This window comes from Fusarium subglutinans (assembly GCF_013396075.1).
Source record: "Fusarium subglutinans strain NRRL 66333 chromosome Unknown NRRL66333_c0000147, whole genome shotgun sequence".
NCBI classification, from domain to species: Eukaryota; Fungi; Ascomycota; class Sordariomycetes; order Hypocreales; family Nectriaceae; genus Fusarium; species Fusarium subglutinans.
Genome location: NW_023502210.1, coordinates 37,402 through 57,863, shown reverse-complemented (window position 1 = coordinate 57,863; position 20,462 = coordinate 37,402). Strand labels below are relative to the sequence as shown.

Below are 20,462 nucleotides of genomic sequence, written 5' to 3'. Positions count from 1 at the left end.
TAAGAAGCCGTCCCGCATTTTACATGGTCGCTCGATCGCCAAGTTTTATCTGTCGTCAAAATGGGCGATTTTCAATCATTTTCGACATATTCCGCTCCTTTCTCAGCGACGGAACTCATTAATCGTCCCGATAAGACATATGCAGTCAAAGGCCAAGCCGAATTCTTGGCTGTCGCCGTCGCCCTCGATGTCCCGATCCTGAGCGCCCAGAACAATGTCATCGCCAGCATGAATATCCTCTCAGCTGGTGCAGGCGCTTCCTTCGCTGTCTTTGCATCAGCTGAAGAACTCAGTCTTGACGCAGATGAGGACTTTATCAATACGACACCCGGAGTGCGCGATTGGATCCAGAAAGCGAAAGATAGTCAGAAGTTTCGACGATACGTGACCAAGAAGATCGTTACCTCTCAAGGAGTCGCGAGTGACTCGCCTCAACTTGCTGCTGCCATCAATGAGATACGAGTTTTGTCAAATGAGACGATTCGACAATGCGACTTTATTGTCTCGATGCTGGCCATCTCGTGGAGTGAGTCGCCTAGTGTTGGGAGGTTTTGGCCACAGGTTTTGCTTGAGGCTGCTGATGAGGGCACTTTGGCGGAGTATCTCTCCTCCAACAAAGCAGACTTCAAGTCCCAATTGGCCATATCCATGAACATTGGTCGCGCACTCCAGTTTCTCCATGCGCATGGGATTGTTCATGCTGATCTAAAGCCAACTAATGTGCTGGTCTTCACTTCTGGCTTGGACGAACACCAGCATGATCTCCTCCACAAAACTGGTCTTCCGTCTATCCGGGCCAAGCTCTGCGACTTTGGGTATGCGGTGATCCTCGATGATTATAAGTCCGAGAATATGTTTCAAGCGAGGATTGGTAGTCTTCCTTGGATGGCACCTGAACTGGATGCAGAAGAACCTATCAGACTGGAGGATCTCCACAAGACAGATATCTACTCTCTTGGGTTACTCACTGCCAGCATTCTCATGAACGGTTGTACACCCTTTGATACACTGAGTCCAGGGGACGTTTTGGAGATGAAGAAGAACGCACCAGGCCAGTCAGGCTCAGCAGTCGCAACACTCATAGAGAATATCAAGGAGAAAACACCCCTTTCAGAACAACAGGAAGAGTTCGTTTACGCTTTTCTCGAGGGAACTTGTACACCTTCACCCTCGGAAAGGGTGTCATTATCGGCGATACAAAGTTACCTTTTTCTGGGACTCATGCAACAACGTCATACTGGAAAGGCAACGATCCCGTTGGAGTGGTTCAAGGATCTACGGCCAGCTACAGACGGATACAAGTATGTAGCCTCATTATGACCCCAAGCTGATACTGACGTTGCAGGGGTGCCCTGGCTGCGCTTGAAAAGAAACATTCAGGATCGGTAAGAATGACCGAATCTGACACCAGACCTTTATCAAGGAAGATCTGATACAAGTTGCTGACGAGTTTCTAGGTAAGCGAAATCGATAACGACGAAATGCTGATTCAACTGCGGCAAATGTACGACCAAGTCATCTCCATCAAGATCAACAACCCAGAATTCGAAAAAATGCTTGCAACATGTTTCGAAGACCACAGCCTCCAGCCAGCTAGTCTGAGAAAGTTCAAGAAGAACTGGAAACCGGATGAGGATACTCAAGATAGTGAAGGCTTTATTTCCCGTATGGAGGAGATCTTTGATGGAGCTATAGCGAAAGTCCCTGATGTGAGTAACACGCTCTATTCTTGACATGACTAACTTGTTAGTTTGCGTTTGAGCACACTTTAAATGTATCTCTTATCCCTAGAGTGGCACAAGAAGAAGTCTTTCGAGATCTGAGAGAGAGCGTTGAGTCAGGCGATATACAAGACTCTGCCGCGCCACTTCACCTGGCTGGGGCATACCTTAATGGACTACTCGTCGAGCTATCGATAGAGAAGGGTCTTGACCATCTTGTTGCCGCCGCTATGATGGATAACCCAGATGCATTGTCTGTCATCCTTAGAATCTTTGATGCGTGCGACACCCCGTTGCCACCAGAGAGCAAAGATGAACTACTCGGCAAAGTTGAGTCATATGGAGCCAAGACATTCGGCCTTTCTCAAGGGACAATGTTCGACCATTTAGTTCCTAAGCATCTCTCCACAAACCAGGTCCTCGGTAAGATCTGGACTCGCAGGTGGCCAGAGAAGTATGAAGCATATCTCGCAACTCAGCGAAGATTTCCGAATGTGTTTCTTCTCCATTGCAACAGCCCTTTGTTCTTGAAAGAGAAGCCAAACATGGAAACTCCAGTATTCGATTTTCATCTTCTAGAGTGCCTCAAAGATGCAGGAAGAGAAACCATAGATTCAGCGAGGATAGAGGAGTTCAAAGAGGGGGTCACTAAACTTGGATGTCTCAACTGCTGCGACAAAGATGGTTTTACCCTACTTCAAATTGCAGCTGTCAAGAACGATCTTGTCATGGCGAGTGCTCTAGTTGAGCTTGGCGCTGATGTCAATGCACATGGAAACACTCATGGCTGGGCGCCATTACTTCTAAGCTGTCACTGCGGCTACTTCGACATGGCGAAACTCCTCATCGATAACGGCGCTGATCCAACCATTCGAGAGACTCTCCATGGAGCCACTATTCTTCACTCCCTAACCCAATTCTCCAAACGCCAGCACTGTGAGGAGATATTCGATATTGCATTATCAGCAGGTCTCGACATAAATGTCCCAATGAAGAACGGCGCAACACCACTGCACACCACGTTCGCAGCATGGGATTACTCCCACGGAGTGGCAACTGGACTTCTGCTGGAGTATGGTGCAGATCCAACTAGACAGGTCCAAGAATGGGATGGATTCTTGAACTTCAACACTGCGATTGCGCATGCGGCTCAGCAGCTTGACGTTGATCTCCTACGCAGAATGTTAATTGTTTCGGAGACCTTGGTGGCGATTTTAGGGTTTTCAGCGCGACGTCAACTCAGCGATGCCAAGGCTCAAGCACTCAGTGCTCTTTTCCGAAGAACGCGCTTCTACTGTATGTGCGTCGGAGGTAAAGGGTATAAAGAAAAGTTGGAAACTGTCATTTCTCTCCTAGCTGATGAAAATGCCCGCTCGGTGTTGATTGAGCGCCGGCGAGTGGATAAGAAGCAACCAACAGATCCGTTCTTGACGATGTGCACTTTTAGAGGATCCGGTTTCTTCGTGGACGCTTTTCTGAAAGTCTTTCCACATACTGCGATTGATGATCCGTCGTGGGACTTGCCAAGACTGTTTCTACATGTTGCCATTGAGAGAAGAGATGTTGAAGCCGTACGCGCTTTTGTTCGACAAGGTGCGGATATCCTCACTACAGAGAGAGGAGGGCGGAACGCACTTCACTTTGCGGCACACTACTTCCCTAAGATCTTGCCAGAGCTAATCAAGACACTTGAAGAGTTCCCTCCGGAGAGACTACAGGGGAAGAGCATGACAGAGATATTGGAGGGGCAGTGTAACTCTGGCCTCACAGTGTTTGCTCAGCTTCTCGTCGAAGGGTACGATGACGAGCGCAAAGTCGTCGAGACTCTACGTGTCAAGTACTCTTTGAAGCACGACTACAAGATGAATAGAGATGGCAGCTGGGTGACATTTGGGGGCTACCTCGTTTCACTAGCTGTTGCTGATGGCTTGGTACCGATCGAGCACATTCAGTATCTGCTCAATCTTGATTCACTTCCCGAGTACGTAACTACACCAACGGGCAAGACCTTGTTAGTGAAAGCCATCGAAGGCTTTTCAGGATGTAGGTGCGCATCTACTTATAAAGACACGGCTGACATCTCAAGCTCGAGACTCGTATGACCTCGCATGTCATCAGATCACAAGAATGCTCCTAGCCAAGTATCCAGTTTTCGATGACGTCTTCCGAGTCGCTGATGAAAGAGGTCGAACTTGTCTACATATCGCAGCATACTGGTCCAACAAGACTGCTTTGCAAATGATCAAGGACCATGCACAACGGCATTTCCCCAGCAAGAAGATCCCTTGGAATGCAGTGGCAAGTGGCAACACTGTCTTGGATCACGCATTACAAGGTATCAAGGAGAAGGCACTTCCAGCGCTTGACAATCAAGTCAACAAAGTCGCCTCACGTTCCACCAGGAAAGCTGCGTTGGCGTGCTATGTATTCTTGCGCGAGAATGGGGCATTGCATAATTGGGAGTTGGAGGGGTCTTTGGTAGCGTGAGTTGGACCAAGTATTCATCAAGGCACTTCTAATCGGTATAGAGCACGATTGATCATGTATGCGCCTGACTTTGAGAAGATTGGCCTTTTCTTGAGACTCGCGACACAGAGACTTGGGCTTGGTCCACCAGACGTCGACTTTGACAGTGAGTTACCTGCAGCATTCTTCCTCTCAAAACCAATGTCTGACCAAACAAGGATGCGTCGAGGTTGGGACTACTGCCAGTCTCGATGGAAGACTCATTCGGGTTCCAGTAGTAGACCTGATCTGGAAACATGATAACTTCATCCTCAGATTCTATTCTGTTCGCATATCGTCTCTGGCTGTTGAAGGTTTCCAACAGGTTCACGGCTGGTTCAAGAAGAGGATAGAGACCGAACCGAGATTCTACGAGAGTTTGGGCCTGCCTGCTGGACTTTGTAAGTACATATCGATCAATGCGGCTGTTATACTGACTCTGATTGACAGGGCCGTTCATGACTCTCACTTACGACCAGCCAATACCTTATGCAAAAGAAACTATGCGCTGGACCCGCGGTGGCCGGATCTGGAGTGAAGAAGAGCGCGATAGTCTGAAAGCACAGTTTTCGTCACTCTGGGATATTTTCTTTGCAGAAGTTGAGGAGCAGTTCTTGTCGAAGTTTGAGATGGCTTAATTCCGTGTCGGATTTCCAGATTTGGTAGTTCTTAATCCCGTCAGCGTCGCCGTCCGTCCGTCTATCTCCGTTGGTGTAAGCGCCGGAACCTCAGCACTATTCCTAAAGAGACCCGTTTGGGAATAATACAATTGATACATCCGATAGTAAATTCCGTTGGCAAGAAAAACGCTGTAGTATAAGAGAGAAGGACACTCCAGGCAAGATTCGTAGACTTTCTTTAAGAAACAGTATTAGCAAACTGTTTGCACGAACGTTCACTACCACACAAAGAAACGATATCTTTTTTATCCAGCATGCCTAAAGTTCTCATTATCGGTGCCACTGGCTACCTCGGCAGCAGAGTCTGCAGCGTCCTCGTCAATAGCGGCCAACATAGAGTCTTCGGCATCGCTCGCAATCAAGTCAAAGCCAAGTCTCTAGCCGTCGCCGAAGTCACCCCCATCATCTGCCCCGACCCTATCAACAAGCCAGACTCTTACCTCGACGCCATTCGTAACTTCAACATTGATATAGTTGCTGATGTCTCTGGAGCAAATCAAGAGTCTGCAAAGTTCCTTGCTGATGTAAAAACCGTCGGTCAAAAGCGTTTGAGCAAGGCCAAAGCGGCTGGTCTCACACACGTTCCGAAACTCGGGTTCATTTACTGCTCGGGAACTTGGGTCCACGGATCGAGTGACGAGCAAGTCAATGATCTAGACATTGTTGGACCTGATGCCGCCACACCACCTGCACCTCTTGTTGCATGGCGTGTGGCCCATGAAAACGCTGTTCTGGATGCTTCTGACGTCCTCGACGTGGCAGTTCTACGCCCGGCACTCATCTACGGTGGCGAGAGTACTATTTGGACCGCCTTCATTCTCCCACTCCTTAAAGCCTCCCGAGATGGATCCTTAGACACTATCCAGATTCCATTGAGCGTTAACTCCCGGCCTGGGCTTGTCCACGTTAGCGATGTCGCGACTGGTTTCCAGAAGGCTATAGAGAAACTTCCCCTTATCAACAATACCTCGGTCTGTCCTGTGTTTGACCTTGTGACTAGTCAGGAGAGCATGTCGGAGATCTTTAGAGCTCTGGCATCCCACTGGGGATTCAAAGGACGCTGTGAGTTGGTAGGACCAGGCGACGATTTGTTCGCGGAAGCGATGGGAACTAGTCTGCGCGGTTCTTCTAATCGGGCGAGGCAGCTATTAGGCTGGACACCAACTAGATTGAACGGTTTTGTCGGCGATATGGATATTTATGCTGATGCATTTGCCTCTCAGTATTAGTTTGGGGTTATAGGCAGTGATGATACAGAGTATGTCGTACTAGAAGAACAAATAGTATATGATGAAAGTTTCAGGTTGCATTAGTTTTAGGAAATATGTATGTATTATTTACGAGGGTCTTGCTACGTTCAAGAAGTGTTCTGTGTCCTGAACCCCCACCACTACCTTCTTCCCGATGAATCACCGACCATCTAACAGACTGGCTCGGGCTCACGAACTTCGCTCCCGGCTATTTCCTAAGCGGGGCTATGGCTCTGAGCCATTGGGGAATATAATTGACCCTTCCTCCATGCACGTTATGTCCAGTCGAAGAGACTGACCCTGTCACCATCGACATACGTGCATTCAGTGGCGGAGAGGGTTCCTTGCTGACATTGGTCCAGGGTGCGACAGCCCATTGATGTTGGGAATAATACGGGGATTGATGCTGGTTCATCGGATAAGCCATGTTGCGTTGACTGGTAGGTACTATGCCCTCCTGATGCTTGCTCTTTCTACGGCCTCAAAGTAAACAAAAAGCACCAAGTCCGATCAACCCAAGAACAACTACACCGCTTACTAAGCTTCGGACAATAGCCCCAACAGGCGTGGACTTGCTGCTGGAGCTAGAGGATTCAGAGGCAGCCGTTGATTCACTAAGCGGTTGAGGTATCACGTAGACGGTGACAGCACTTGGCAGGTATTCCTGTCCTGAGTCACAGATGGATGGAAAGCATGTGGAGTGAAGGCCAGCGTCATTGTCACTGACAACTATAGAAGAAGAGTGAAAAGGAGTAGAAACAGAAGAGCTGGGAATAGCTGTGCATTACTCTCTCAATAAATCAGCCTCCTTGATTGTCGTGATAACCTACCTCCTCCCTTCGTCGTACATCACTGTCTTCACTCAGCATCAGTGCACTTGCTTTCCCTATATAAATCGACTGCTTCCCAACCTCATGTTATTCTTCACCCATCCCTCACTCAACAATCCACCAAGACAACGTACACCAACAGCTTTACAATACTCTATACTCAAAACCACCTTGGATAATCACACGATGTGCTATATAAGCGTTGTGGTTAACAAATGCGCCACTTGCAAGGACGAATTGAGGACACATACCCGTGAAACCTTCTGTCCCAATGCAGGGGGTGTATTCGAAGGTTGCGGGAAAAAGGCTGCATCCATAGACAGCGAAAGTTTTGATGATATTTGCAAGAAGTGCCGCAAGAAGGCAAAGAAGGACAACGAATGATAAGCCCAAGAGCTTCGTTTATCGTTCAGGATGCATGTATTGTTTCTGCGGAATTTTGTAGATGCTAGGCTAGCAATGAAATAACTACTTACTAAACGCTTTCATTCTGAGTTACATAAGAATGGATGAACTTCTAAATCTGGCGTCCGAAATCCATTGCGCCCTGGGCCGCTGATTCTTCTTCCAGCATGTCTTATCGCCCATAACCTGGACTTTACTTACCCTTGTTCCGTTAGAAATCTGTCTGCAAATCTGTGCTACCTGATCGTGTCTCAGATCACAGGCTTGCTGTATTCAGCTTCCACAAAGTATCGATTCGAATTGTGGAAGCGCGTAGATGGGACACCTAAAAGGAAACCTCCTGGGCGTTCTGAGAGACACGCTCAGATTCTAGAGACCTATCGGCATGGCAATCCTCAGGGACCACTAATCGCTTCCCAGATAATGCCCTCGCATTATAACATCAGAAGTTCGGGAATAAACCAACCAATTCTTGGGTGTTTAGTCCTCACCAGACTCTTGCAAGGTAAAATGATTCGACTAAGCCACCTAGCGCACGGAAATTACCAATTAAACCCCTGATGCATACTGAAAGAAGTCTGGATCGAACGCAATACATGAAAAGCTAGCCTGGTAGCAATATGTGTCCCACCATGCATCCACCGAGACTTTCATACCTCGTTGGGTAATGTTTGTGGCCTTCAACTCGCATCTAGTGTTGAACAGATGATGGGTATCGAGAACTGAGATTGCCAGAAAGATGTCAGGTCTTCGCTTCTTGAACTTCCCTTCAGGGAAGTTAATTGAGACAAAAGGCGCCCATACATCGGAATGATGCCCGTATTTGTGCACACTGCCACCTCCAGTGAAAATGTGTGGGTGATCAGAAGCGTGCGCGAACCAGACGGCATTAATGTGGACAAGCTCTGTATCCCACCAACTACCGATTCTTATGACGCAGCCTTTTTCAGTGATGCCAGTGACCTCTGCACGGACACGAAGATTTTTCGTCGTATGAGCTTCGAAACCCTCCAACCAACAGATAACATTCGGCTTTGAAGTATAGGTGTTGTTAAAAGTAACAGGAATCTCATAGTAGTCGCCGGCTTTTGTTTGTTTCCAGTTGCTGACTCTACCAAACTCACTCTGGCCTGACTTGGGTATCTCCAACATATGTGCCCGAGCTCCTACCGGTGTAGAGTCTGGGTCGCCGTAGGTTGTGATGGTAGGTGCGTTCTTTTGGTCATCTTTATGGGCAATTAAGCTGTATAGCTTCTTCTGCTTGTCAAGGTCGATTTTTTCGAAACCCATGACAACTTGGTCCCAGTCCAGGTCTTTTGGAGCTACCTGAGTGGTAAGTTTGTGGTCAGAAATCTCTGCGACACCAGCAAAATCTCGAAAATGTATCGGCAGAGATTTGTTAAAAAAGTCGTTCATGAGCTTGTAACTTGAAGTCCACTGTTCATCTATGAGCACATATCATTGACAACGGTTGAAGGTGGATAGAATTTCGATAGCGCCTGCTAATGCAGGCTAGAAGAGACATTGAGAAATAGGACTTTATCTACGTACCAGTTTAGTCGATGTTATCAACTCTTCAAGACTGTTCTGTTGGTCATCATTATCCCCATAGAGGATGTTAGCAGCCAAGTCTTGCAAATTGCTGATCAGATCCCTGAAGCTTATCAGCATAGGATCCAATACATCTATTAATTTGTGTCAGCTTTTGTCGGCTTGTCAAGTAGAAAAGGTTAAATGCGGTACAATACTTACTGGAATTAAGTCTATCCATAGACTCTTCGATCTCTTCAATGTAGTCCATACTTCTTGCCAGCTTCTCTCGAACGGATATTGCAGAGCGGGCTTTATCATAATCGTCGGCCTTTCTCCATGACCCATTGGGCCCGCTAAGCGTATTCAATGTGCCTTGCATCTGGTACCACACCTGGCAGAAATGGGAAAAGGGGGGATGCCGAACACTTTCATATTCCAACTCCCAAAAGTCGAATTTGTCTTCCTCCAGCCTTTGTATTGCCGTCTGGGTTTCTTGGGTCGGGACAACCTGACCATCCGATACATAGAATGCCATACGCTTGGCTATCCGATATGGCATTTCAACACCCTGATCATCACTATAGGCTCCTCTGGGGTGACGTGTCATACTTCCATCTGAGTTTATCTTCTTCATTTTAACCATACGATGGTACACAAAGGCGTCAGCTTCGTATGTTTTCTCTTCAGCTTTCCACGCTACAAAGTTGAGAAATAGAGCTTGTTAGTTGCTTGGAGAAAGGTTTGCAAGCTCAGGCTAGAGAATTACCGGTGTTCTTGATCTTCCAGGGACCATCTCTAATAAGGCGCCCCCCAGCCCAAAATACCCAGATATCCGACCTAGGTGTTTCGGCAAGTCGGAGAGCTTCATAAAAGCTTTCTAACAAGAACCGCTCTTGTGAATTGTCGTCATACTCAGCCTCTACTGCACTCACATCAGTGATAAACATCTCAATGCGAGTGTCTTTGCGCTTGGACAGAAAATCGAGGAACTGCCTGTGTATCAGCAACAACTCCCACGGGGTTGAGGACTTGAGCGAACATACAATGCCAGTCGATGCGACTTGGCCATGTCGAGCCTCTATCATGGACTCATTTGCTCTGATTAGCACGTTCCAGGCCTCGTTGAGTGCCGGAAGAATATTTGCTTGTGTCCCTTCAACGTCTGGCGAGGGTGACACAGCTTTGGTACAGAGGCCTTCTAACGTCTGTATCGCCTTGATCGAACCTGAACCCAGTCAATACTTTAGAAGACTGCATGCTTGTAACCTACATACTATGACATGCTTCCCTAGCCGCCGTCACGGAGTCGTCGGTTGCCTTGGAGTTGGCTTTTAGAGACGAGAGCAGGCCTTTCTCCTGGGCATGTTCTGGGTTATCCCAGAGAAGCGTTTCAAGTTGCGCTATACTCGTGTCGCCCTTGAGTGCGTCGAAAATATTGCCCAAACCAGCTTGTTGGCGATATGTTGTAATGTCGAACGATAGTCCCTCGGATTCACACAACTCTATGAGGCTGTCGACTCTTGTCATTGTGAATACAGATTTCTCTCGCTGATTGATCTTTTTCTGTGAGAGTGGTGGGATGAGGAATTCGCTCAGAAGATGGTGTTCATACTCAAGAAACTGGAACTGAAAACAGGATTCAAGGGGTACGACAGAAGGCGCGAAAGGGCGGGACAGTTATGGATACAGCCAGCCACTGGCAAGCCACCTTACTTGCACCATTTAAGACTATCAAGTGGTTTGCCAATAGACTTGAGATCTAGACCATTAACTGAAACAGAAACAGTGGGACATTGACCAACACATAGAGACTATTGCCTAGTGGCAGCGGAACGGACCATATCCGACGAGCGGGGTAAGGAGGCCAGAACCAACCCGGAACTTCTATTGGCAGACACTAAAATGGAGGCAAATTGGGTCTCTATACAGGTATGCAGTCAGGCATGCTAGAAATCACTGGCGTATGCACAAAGCTGACGCACTAAATAGGTGGACTTTGTCATAACACACGGTGAACAATTTGTCCTCCGAGAACGACAACGATAAACTTCCGCTATTTGCTCAGTAACTATAGATCATGCCATCGATGATGAAACAGAACGGCGTATCGCAAATGGAGTTGACGACTCAATACAGTAGACACGTGAGTCTTTCCACAAGTACCGCAGTGGAGGCTACTTCAGTACCTATCTGACAAATGCTCACAGTTCTTCCGCCGTGGCGCTCACTTAGATCTACGGGAGATACTGGAAGGCTTGCCAAGCTCTATTCGCTATCTCCATCTGTATTGTGTCAGTCTGGGTCACAGCGGACCTCTCAAAAATGGAATAGTACATATCGAAATACCACGAACAAGCGAGCTACGTTATATACACATTTTTACTTGTACCTTTCTCGCGCTCCCCAATGTTCGGAGATTCCATGTCAGCGCGCCAGGAGATCTAAAGTTGAACGTCTATTTCGAAACATTGCCCTCAGGTCTTGTTTGCCTCGGTCATAATGGTGAAAATTTAAGTATCTCGCGAGATTGTCCCAAGTTCGAGGCATACACGTCGACAACAAACAGACTACCTTCTCAATCCTTGAAAGAAGACTTAACGGACCAGTTCCAAAGTCAACTGGAAGCTGCTCAGTCCACAGAAGAGACTCAGAACATGCTCGGATTCCGGATCAAGAATTCAATGGGAAATGTGAGCTTTGAGCCACTACTAACAATAGCTGATGGAGAGTTCGCAACCTCGGGACTTTTGACTTTTTCGGATGGCCCAACGCTTCCAGACATAAGGTAACTTGGATCTTTCCTTGACAGTCACTTTCCCCGCTAATCAATCTGCTCAGTCGTGCCGTAGGAAACCTTCCATTCTTACTCAACCATGTTTTCGCTCTGGCATGCAGCAACGTATTCCAAGGGCTTAGCGCCTCGGACACCGAGGGTAGAGAACATGCAGAGAAAAAGGCAATGTCATATCTTTCATTCATCTGCCGCTGCACTAGGTCCCGACCAGAGTATGCAGCCCTGCAACAGGACGCTACTACGTTACTACAGCGTTTAGAGCTTCCGCGACGTTACCCGGGGCCGTTTCCAACAGATGAGGCTGTTAGCAAGCATATCGTCCCCCTCGAAAGTCCCTCAAAGTATGAAAAGTACCTCAATGAAGCGACTACGAGTTGCAGGAATGTCCAGCGGTCGATAGACAGCTTGAGATTGGCAACCGACATGACTCGAGAGTTGAAAAAAGACAACGCTAAGGCATTGGACGCCCTATCAACGCTTGCCCTAGGGACTGTACCGGATGATCAGTACTACAAAGCAATGATCAAGAGTTGCGACGTAGTGGCCAGATGCAAGAATGTAATGATGGTGAGAAGCCCGCCTCATGCAAAAGTTTTCTCAACTAACATTAAGTAGGAAAGACAGGGCCATCTCAAATCTACCCTGACTACGTTCAAAGAGAACATTGAGGCCTATAAGAAGCAAAAGGTTCGTGATGGGTCGTTTGTCTGAAACTCTTGGATTCATTGCTCAGTATTGAATTTCTAATTCCGATTTACTGTGTGTAGAAGAAGGAATTCGAAACGGCCATTTGGATGGGCGTGGGCGAGGTTGCCGTTGCCGTGATCTTTGCCCTCTTCAGTAAGTAATCCCTAATTGTGAGATAACTGTAGTTTCGAGCTGATTAGTTCCAAAAAGCCGGTAATCCAGCAGTTGCAGTGCCTGCTTTGGTCGATGCCACTGTTACTATCGCAGGGGCTGCGCAACAAGTAGGTCCCAACCTCCAGACTCATCCAGGGCACCCATCTCATACTTATGCTATACACAGGTGGACCTGCCCGGCTTATCAAGCCACGCACAAGATCAGAGCTCTGGGGCGAGTAGCGAGCAGCCTGAAGCTCCAGCGTCGAAAGTCCAAAAGACCCCGATCAAAAGTGCCAAAGCTGCTACATCTGAAAAGCCTGGAAGCAAGGCAGGTGATAAGGCAAAGGACATTGGAAAAGCGGCCTGGAGCGCGGGAAATAAGATCTTTAAGGCATGGAAAGTATATAACGGTAACATGGCCATTAAACACGAAGCAGAGAAGGTCCGACGCCAGTCCATCGACGAGAGTCTTTCTGCTGCTGCCAGCACTGGTTAGTACTACAGAAGAATACGGTTTGTTTGGATGGAAAGCTGACTTGACTTACCAAGCGTCTGAGATTATAACAACTTCGTCTCCGCCCTTCGACTACTTCGGACTTTTGTCGGATTGGGAAGAGATTAAAGTTCAAGTGGACGAAATGTTCAACGTGGTGAGTCTCGATTCAAAACGGCACGGCTGAGGCTTGGAAGATTCCTACCTAACGCTTTGTATAGCTCAAATTCAAGCTGGGCTCTGATACTATTCCGGGACTAGAAGAGTATCAATCCGCCCTCAAGAAGATGATCATCCGAGGCAAGACTCTCATTGAAGCTCAGCGTCAGATGCAGCTAGACGTCAATGCCTATCTTGGCGGCGTTGCTGAGAATGCTCTAAGAACCAAGCGCAAAACAGATATCGAGAGAGCAGCAAAGGAAATCGCAAGCCATCCTTTTCCTACTCATAATCACATCGATGCCTTGAGCAGAAGCCTGGTCGTTCTCAAGCGAGTGGCAGTCTTACGGCTCCATCAATATTTATTAAGGCTTAGGTATCTCTCTTCGCGTTATAGCGATATCAGCGTTAGCGCATCTCCCGAGACGTCTGTCGACGACCTTGAGGCTGTCGTACGCAGTTTGGTTTCGCAGGTTGATAGTCTAAGCAAAGGTGCTCACAACAATCAAACGGTCCCTCGGATTGAGTTCAGCACAAAGAATAATGAAGACTACAATATCTTTGTTCCGGAGTGGAAGGCATGGCTGAAAGAAAACCGCGAGATTCCTTTTCTCATCTCATACAAGCATCCCTCGGGATATGGATACTACGATCTACGAATTGACAGAATAAGGTAAATATCTCTACACATTAGTTTCGTTGTAGACTCCTACTAATCATGCACATGTATAGCGCGCAGTTTCTCAAAAACGACGGACAAGCGCTCACCAATGTCAACTATGATATTTCTCTAGGGCCGATTATGGTCGATCGGGATCCAGACGACAAACTGCACCAATACTGTGCTGACGAATTCCGTATCAAGAAGACTGATGATCAGGGAGATTGGACATCGGCTTCGCAGACCGACAGTGATGCGAAAATACTGCCAGCCCTGTTTACATCTGGTACCATTGATCTGAGCCATACAAACCTGGGCAACATTGAGCTCAGTGAGGTTGCAGAAGTGAAGCTTGTTGTCTTTGCTCGCGGAACCCCATTGAATAATGTCTCTTAGAAGTACCATTTCAGAATTGAGAGAGCGCATACAATTATTAGAATGAACCTGGGATGTGCCGATGACAAAGAGTTTTGGTTAACAAACTTGGAGCTGTCGACGTGTTTTGAGTAAACTTGCCATATGCATTGATGAGCAGGAGTAGGCTCAGTACGTGGATGTCCATAGGAAAGTAAAAGCATCTATGGGAACCTAACGAGAGACGTTTCTTGAATGTAAAAGCGAGCTTTGTCAGTATTACTTTGGCTTCGACGTCTATCATCTACTATAATACCTAGTAATAATTAAAGCAGCCCCTGTTACTGTCCTAGCTGCAGAACTTAACCCACAGCAATTGATCAGACATCCTGGCGTAACGCTTACAGTACAACCCCTGTATTTTTATTAGCTTGTAACTTACTTACAGGGACCTAAACTTTATATCTTTTATAATCTCTTTACTTTATAAAAATAATAATAATAAACTAATTAGATTTTATTTTTTATTACTATAGCTTTTATTTTAAAGATTTTAAAGTATTTAAATAGCTATTTTTCAAAAAAATCATATATACCCTTGCTTGCTGTGGTAGGGCTATAGTAAAATAATAATAATTCAGGGGCTGTACTGTAAGTTATTATCTACATGCATCGTTTGCAGTTGAGACCCGTGGCTGAGAGCTTAAATCAGCAGAGAGGACTTAACTAGAACTTCAACCACTAGAGGATTCTTATAAAAGATCATCACACCAACGGACTAAGCTGCTAGTCATAGTTCTATCCCACGAGGCTCATCAGAAAGCTAACTTGTCTAAAATTTGATAAATCAAGCCAACTATGTTAATGAGGATGGATTTGAGGTAAGGCACTGTGATGTGGCATAACGCTTGTAAGACGAGGCTTTAGCTGCTGGGCAGGGATGCAGATCCTTATAAGTTACCCCTGAATGCTTACAGATACACAATCGGGATAGTGGGTTTTAGCGCTGAAGATCACCCTCGCTGACCATCGGCAGCCTGCCAGCCCCCAGGCCTTACCCGAGCTTGTGACCACCTACCTACCGCAATCAGACTTTTCGGCCTCCTCGGAATAAGCTTTTTTCTAGGGTGACAATTACGGAGTACATCTTGAATAGCTTTTTGAGGACACCGCAGTTGTCAATCCCGCATCTTATCTTGTTCGGCGAATATTACACGAATCCCAAAGCGCACAAGCTTCACCGCTACTCGCGCCAAAGTTTCACTAGTCCTGGTCTAAATGCTGACGCTCGTATCCGTACTACCAATGCTACCAATTCATCACCCTCAGTGCCGAGTATCAGGTGACTTGAGAGTAAACTGTTATGTGAATCTGAGGTATTAGAATCCCGGTATGTTTACCAATTTCACCACACATCAATCTCCAGTGCCGAAATGGGAGCTACGATTTCCAGCCTAATGGGCGCGCCCAAGCGGCCTCAGTTTCCTACAGTACCCACTGACCAAGTACTGCCCATGCATGCCTTCGATGATACGCCGTTTATGCGAAAATGTCCATTGCTGTGGACAATACGATTCAATGAGATTCTCGACGCCGACATCTTGAACGAAGCACTCTTGAAACTCTTTGAGATGGACGGATGGAGAAGACTTGGCGGTAGAATACGCCTTAATGTAAGCGGATTCATTGCCAGCATGTGCAACAAACTAACAATCACAGGACCAGGGCAAAGCTGAAGTTCATGTTCCGAAGGAATATTCAGCACAAAGACCAGCGGTTCACTTCACCAAGGCTGCTTATGACATGCCCTTTGCAGACCACCCCGAAGCATCCAAACTACCCACTAGATCAGACGCAATCGCCTTCTTTCCAAACCCCGCCGATTTCCAATCAATCGGTATAGGTCCTGGTGCACCAACAACATTTGAGGACCTTTGCGCCACCGACGTACCACAGTTCTCGCTGCACGTTGTGACATTCCAAGACGGGACACTTGTATCACTTACTTTTTCACATATGACCACTGACCTAGGCGGACTGTCAGCGGTTCTTGAAGCTTGGTGTTTAATCCTAGCTGGAAAGCCTGAACAAGTTGCCAAGTTCCCAGGATACAAAGATGACGTTATGGCTGGGCTGTACCGAGCTGAAAGCACGGAGAAATCCAAAACCGATGGCTCTCTTCTTTCCGGCTGGAGGCTTGCAGTCTGGGCTCTTAGGGCGGCTTATGATGTGTGGATGTATCCCCTCGAGTGTCGAACACTGCGTGTGCCAGCCAAGGCTATCAACGCTATAGTAGCCGAAGCCAGGAGTGAGGTTTCACTTGAGAAAACTACCGACGGCAGTAAGCCATTCGTTTCAGAGAATGATGTCATCTTGGGCGATACGACAACTTCAATGATCATGTCATCTAACTGGGCCAAGTCGGGGTTCTTGGATAAGACTGATTTTGGACCTGCGGTTATAGGAGGAAGTGGGAGACCTGCGAGGCCAAATTATTACCATATGGGAAAGCTTACGCCTATTATATTTCCTGTGTCAGTTGGGATTAATATGGGACGGGATGGGGATGGGAATTTGTGGCTTGGTGGTGACTTATCAGCGGCTTCGTGGGCGACGTTGATGGAGTACTTGAAGCGGTATGAATAGCATGCCAACGCCTCATATTACAAAAATAGCAATAAAACCATTCAGCTGAGCTCTTATTAATAGGACTCTTTGACATACACTTTTGTTATTCCCAACTTAGCCACTCTTTTCCTGCTTGGTTATAATGCAGTCCAGGAATGTTGAACAACAGTAAAATAAGCCTTCCATTTCTTTCTTTTCTCTAGATCGGCACACTATCTACTTCTATCAATAAGCTTACCCTCATACCTTTAATGGTAGTAAATGGCATATAGCTTAATCTCATGCCCTGTATCATTCAAGTAGTCCCCGTTACTAGCCTACTAGCAGAGCCCTCAGCGCCTTCACGACTTTTGGAAACCCTCGTCACACCAACGGACGTGGCTACTAATATCTGGCCCCAACGCCAGCAACGCTTCTCGTGTCTCAGCTGAAACTGCTTCTATATCTTCATTTGGTGGCGGTCTCGGTGAGCGAAGACTGTGTGCATCGAACCTTTGTGGGTCGGGCCTGTCGCTATTGGTGCTCTCGGCATGTATCTCTCCCAGCTCCACGACGCTCCCAATTGGTTGTTTGGATGCCAAAGTAGCTGCGAAGCTTGCTGTTCTAGATTCCGCGCTTCCCATGTCTTCTGATCCGCCGCTGACGAAGGGATACTCAATCCTTGCTGTCGGGCCTGAAGTAGTGCAGGGATCTTGTGTATGAACATCAGATCGGGACACGCAGACGCCATCCTCTTGTGAATCAGAGGTGTACAAGGCTCGCCGGTCGACATTGCGGTTCTCCATTTGTGGCAGCCCGACTTGCTCCTCCTTTTTGTCGTTAGTATTGACTCTGCATGAATGATATTACCGGCAAACGCTAGCCTTCAAGCGCAAACTCACACCGTCATCACCATCTAGTATGATGATACTATGATTATCCGAGTACTCATGGTTGGCTGCCAATCGAGGATCTTTGTTCTGGAGATATCGGTCCACGATCTTCGAGCAAACAACCCCGGTGTGCGCAGGATCGTATATTTTGAAGCTTGTTAGAGGAACCCAACCAATATCGCATTGGACTGGAAAATTCTCTTTGTGGAAGTAGACAACAGGATAAACCCTTTCTTTAACCTTTCGACCCCCATCCTCGTATTCCTTGGCCCAGCCTCGAGGATACTGATCAATATCCTTGTCGAAGAGATAGCATGAAGGAGTGTCTCTTAGTAGCTGTTTCATGTACGGAAAATGGTCAAAGGCTGTCCATGGGAGGACAAGGACTGCGTAGGTATGGCTCTGTTTGGGAAACTTGGCAGCGTATATCTCGCCAACGATAGGGATGATTTCAACGTTTCGCGTTGGATCTTCTTTGGTTCCATTTCCTAAAATCATACTCGTAGGTCTCGCAACGTGAGGAAACCACTGTCTTGTCACCCTGTTGTTCTTCGCAGCCAGTATTTCATTGCAGTCCAGAACGCGGGTCCCAAGCATTTTCACTGCAAAGGAATGCGCTCCATCTACCCCGTGCTCCTGACCCATAAGGTGCCGAGAAGCCCCTCTGATTGGATCCTTGTAGAAGTGTTTGTTGTGTTCTTTACATTCCAGGATATACCAATCCCCAAACTCTGGAGGATATTCAACAATGATGTACTTGGTATGAGCGTTTCCGTCCTGGAAGACCTGATCAAAGTCGATCACTCGTTCCTCAGAGACCTCAGGGCGAGCGACGGGCAATTTCTGTCGTTTCTGCTTGCTACTGGATGCTTCTGGCTGAAGCCTCTTCAAAGGAGCGCGAAGATGGACTACGAGAGAGTCCGTGGTTTGCTGACCATTGGAGGTATTGTTTTGATTCCCTGTCCATTCCGCAGAAGATACCGATTGATCTTGCGTCTGAGAGGCTTGCCACATATCCCAACGCGCTGTTCCTCCATTTTGCCCCAAGTTCGTCTCTGAAGCTGGCATCGTTATTGGGCTTGACTTTGCATGTGTGCCAACAGCACCCTCTGAAAGTTGGCTCGCCTCTGTAGTTGGGCTTGGGGTTGGTGCTTGAGCCGCTAGTGGGCTAGTAGCGCCTTGTCCATACGTGGCTGGATTTGACTGTGATGACGACTCTCGTTCTTGGACCGGAAGTGTCTGGTAAACCGCTGACTGGTGCTGGTTCAGGGTGTCACCTGCAACCGAGGTTCTGGCTTCTGTCAAACCTGAGGCCTGTTCCAAAGCCTGATTCTGGTGTTCCGAGTTGCCTGCGATTGGGCGTGAACCTTGGCTTTGACCCCCTTCCAAGTCTATTGGCGCTTCGGCCGGGATGTCAGGGTCGGTGCCTGGGTCTTTGTGGGCTTCCAGCACCGCGATGGGTTCCTCCTGGACATCGCCAGCCTCGATTGTTGACTCCTTAGGACGTAGACACTGACTGAGTACAGTTGCAACCGAGGGATCCAAAAGAGTATCTCCCAAGGTCGGTAATAGATCACAAGTAAGCTTCTGAATTGCCGCCTCTAGCCGTTCCCCAAACTGCCGTTCCAGTAGGGTGACTGAATTTTGATACTCGATGTCTAGCTCTCTAAGGTCACCAGCATATTGAAGAATCGCTTCTGATCGTCTTGCATACTCATTGTGGTCCAGCGAGTGCTGCTTCACGTGGGAGAGGTGGCTGTTATAGTGACTTAGCAGCATTTGACGTTTTTTTGTGTATTCCCTCTCGGGGCTCTTGATGTCATTGACTTCGAGGGTCCATTGCTCAACAATTACCTTGAGAGCCTCCCATTTGGTAATCGCTGGATGAACAACTTCACTCATGCTGATTACTTCTGGGTATCTTGTGAAGTTGGAAAGCAGGAATTGACGAAGAGGGGTAATTGAGCGATTCCGAGGCTATGCCGGTTACTTATGTTGGTTCTAGATATATACCCCTGTATGCTCAGACTTTGGTGTGGCTGCCTTCTACCACCATCTCACAAAACTAACCAACCAGATGTCCTGTTATATCGTGGAGCAAACCAACAGAATGATGATGGAGAAACAGGTACCGCTTAGTGGCAGATACGAAAGCAGCTAATGACAGGGCGAAGGTAGTGTCCATTTTCGGAACAGGAATCATGGATATAGTGTAAGATGCAGCACACTACTATCTATACGTATTACATCTTGAAGCCTTTTCCTTTGTTAAACCGTTCAGGCATACGTTTGCATCGGTTCCACTGGTGTACTGCATGGCACACATGGTAAGTTGCTCATGTGATGAGACCATCGCCTAAAGTCGAAGGGGTGTCGACAAGGGTGATGACGGATGGCGGTTCCGGTATGATTATAGCGGGCCATTGGTCGTCACGACTCCGCTGTGCAAGGATTTGGTGATATCACGCCGCTACCAAACTCAATCTTCGGGGGGGTTGGAAGAGTGCATCTGTATTTGGAGAGAAGAACTGGCGATCATCGTATGATATCGAAGCCTGCGGGTCTCTTTTCTCAGCTGTGTTTTCAGTAGTTCAAAGCTTGTAACCTTTCTCAGTTTAATGCCCGCCATTTACTGGCTCACGACGCCTAGGCATCTGGTGCCAAGTCAGTTGCGTGATTTAATGGCCGTTTACCTGGTCAAGCCTGCCTGGACGCTAAACATCCCACTAGTAAC

At 47.4% G+C, this 20,462-nt stretch overlaps 6 protein-coding genes across 6 annotated transcripts; 4 read left to right on the top strand and 2 right to left on the bottom strand.

Annotated features, from left to right (window-relative positions):
• Positions 1-60: 60 nt before the first annotated feature.
• On the top strand, positions 61-4,864 carry FSUBG_9462 (serine threonine kinase; the record flags this gene model as incomplete). Its single annotated transcript, XM_036687978.1, has 8 exons — positions 61-1,301; positions 1,346-1,385; positions 1,458-1,709; positions 1,751-3,764; positions 3,808-4,204; positions 4,250-4,353; positions 4,406-4,627; positions 4,677-4,864. The coding sequence occupies 8 exons, from the start codon at positions 61-63 to the stop codon at positions 4,862-4,864; spliced, it is 4,458 nt and encodes a 1,485-aa protein (XP_036535039.1).
• A 296-nt stretch (positions 4,865-5,160) lies between these two features.
• Positions 5,161-6,135, top strand: FSUBG_9461 (uncharacterized protein; the record flags this gene model as incomplete). The annotated part of the gene is made up of 1 exon (XM_036687977.1): positions 5,161-6,135. The coding sequence occupies one exon, from the start codon at positions 5,161-5,163 to the stop codon at positions 6,133-6,135; it is 975 nt and encodes a 324-aa protein (XP_036535038.1).
• Positions 6,136-7,940: 1,805 nt separating this feature from the next.
• On the bottom strand, positions 7,941-10,451 carry FSUBG_9460 (h-type lectin domain protein; the record flags this gene model as incomplete). The annotated part of the gene is made up of 6 exons (XM_036687976.1): positions 7,941-8,828; positions 8,943-9,076; positions 9,144-9,620; positions 9,691-9,913; positions 9,968-10,149; positions 10,199-10,451. The coding sequence occupies 6 exons, from the start codon at positions 10,449-10,451 to the stop codon at positions 7,941-7,943; spliced, it is 2,157 nt and encodes a 718-aa protein (XP_036535037.1).
• A 562-nt stretch (positions 10,452-11,013) lies between these two features.
• On the top strand, positions 11,014-14,270 carry FSUBG_9459 (uncharacterized protein; the record flags this gene model as incomplete). Its single annotated transcript, XM_036687974.1, has 10 exons — positions 11,014-11,067; positions 11,132-11,614; positions 11,971-12,285; positions 12,334-12,405; positions 12,486-12,558; positions 12,616-12,686; positions 12,746-13,052; positions 13,111-13,211; positions 13,276-13,886; positions 13,946-14,270. 10 exons carry the CDS (start codon positions 11,014-11,016, stop codon positions 14,268-14,270), a joined length of 2,412 nt encoding a protein of 803 aa, XP_036535036.1.
• Positions 14,271-15,661: 1,391 nt separating this feature from the next.
• FSUBG_9458 (uncharacterized protein) lies at positions 15,662-16,874 on the top strand (the record flags this gene model as incomplete). The annotated part of the gene is made up of 2 exons (XM_036687973.1): positions 15,662-15,901; positions 15,948-16,874. The coding sequence occupies 2 exons, from the start codon at positions 15,662-15,664 to the stop codon at positions 16,872-16,874; spliced, it is 1,167 nt and encodes a 388-aa protein (XP_036535035.1).
• Positions 16,875-17,197: 323 nt separating this feature from the next.
• Positions 17,198-19,630, bottom strand: FSUBG_9457 (uncharacterized protein; the record flags this gene model as incomplete). The annotated part of the gene is made up of 2 exons (XM_036687972.1): positions 17,198-17,665; positions 17,738-19,630. The coding sequence occupies 2 exons, from the start codon at positions 19,628-19,630 to the stop codon at positions 17,198-17,200; spliced, it is 2,361 nt and encodes a 786-aa protein (XP_036535034.1).
• Positions 19,631-20,462: the final 832 nt, after the last annotated feature.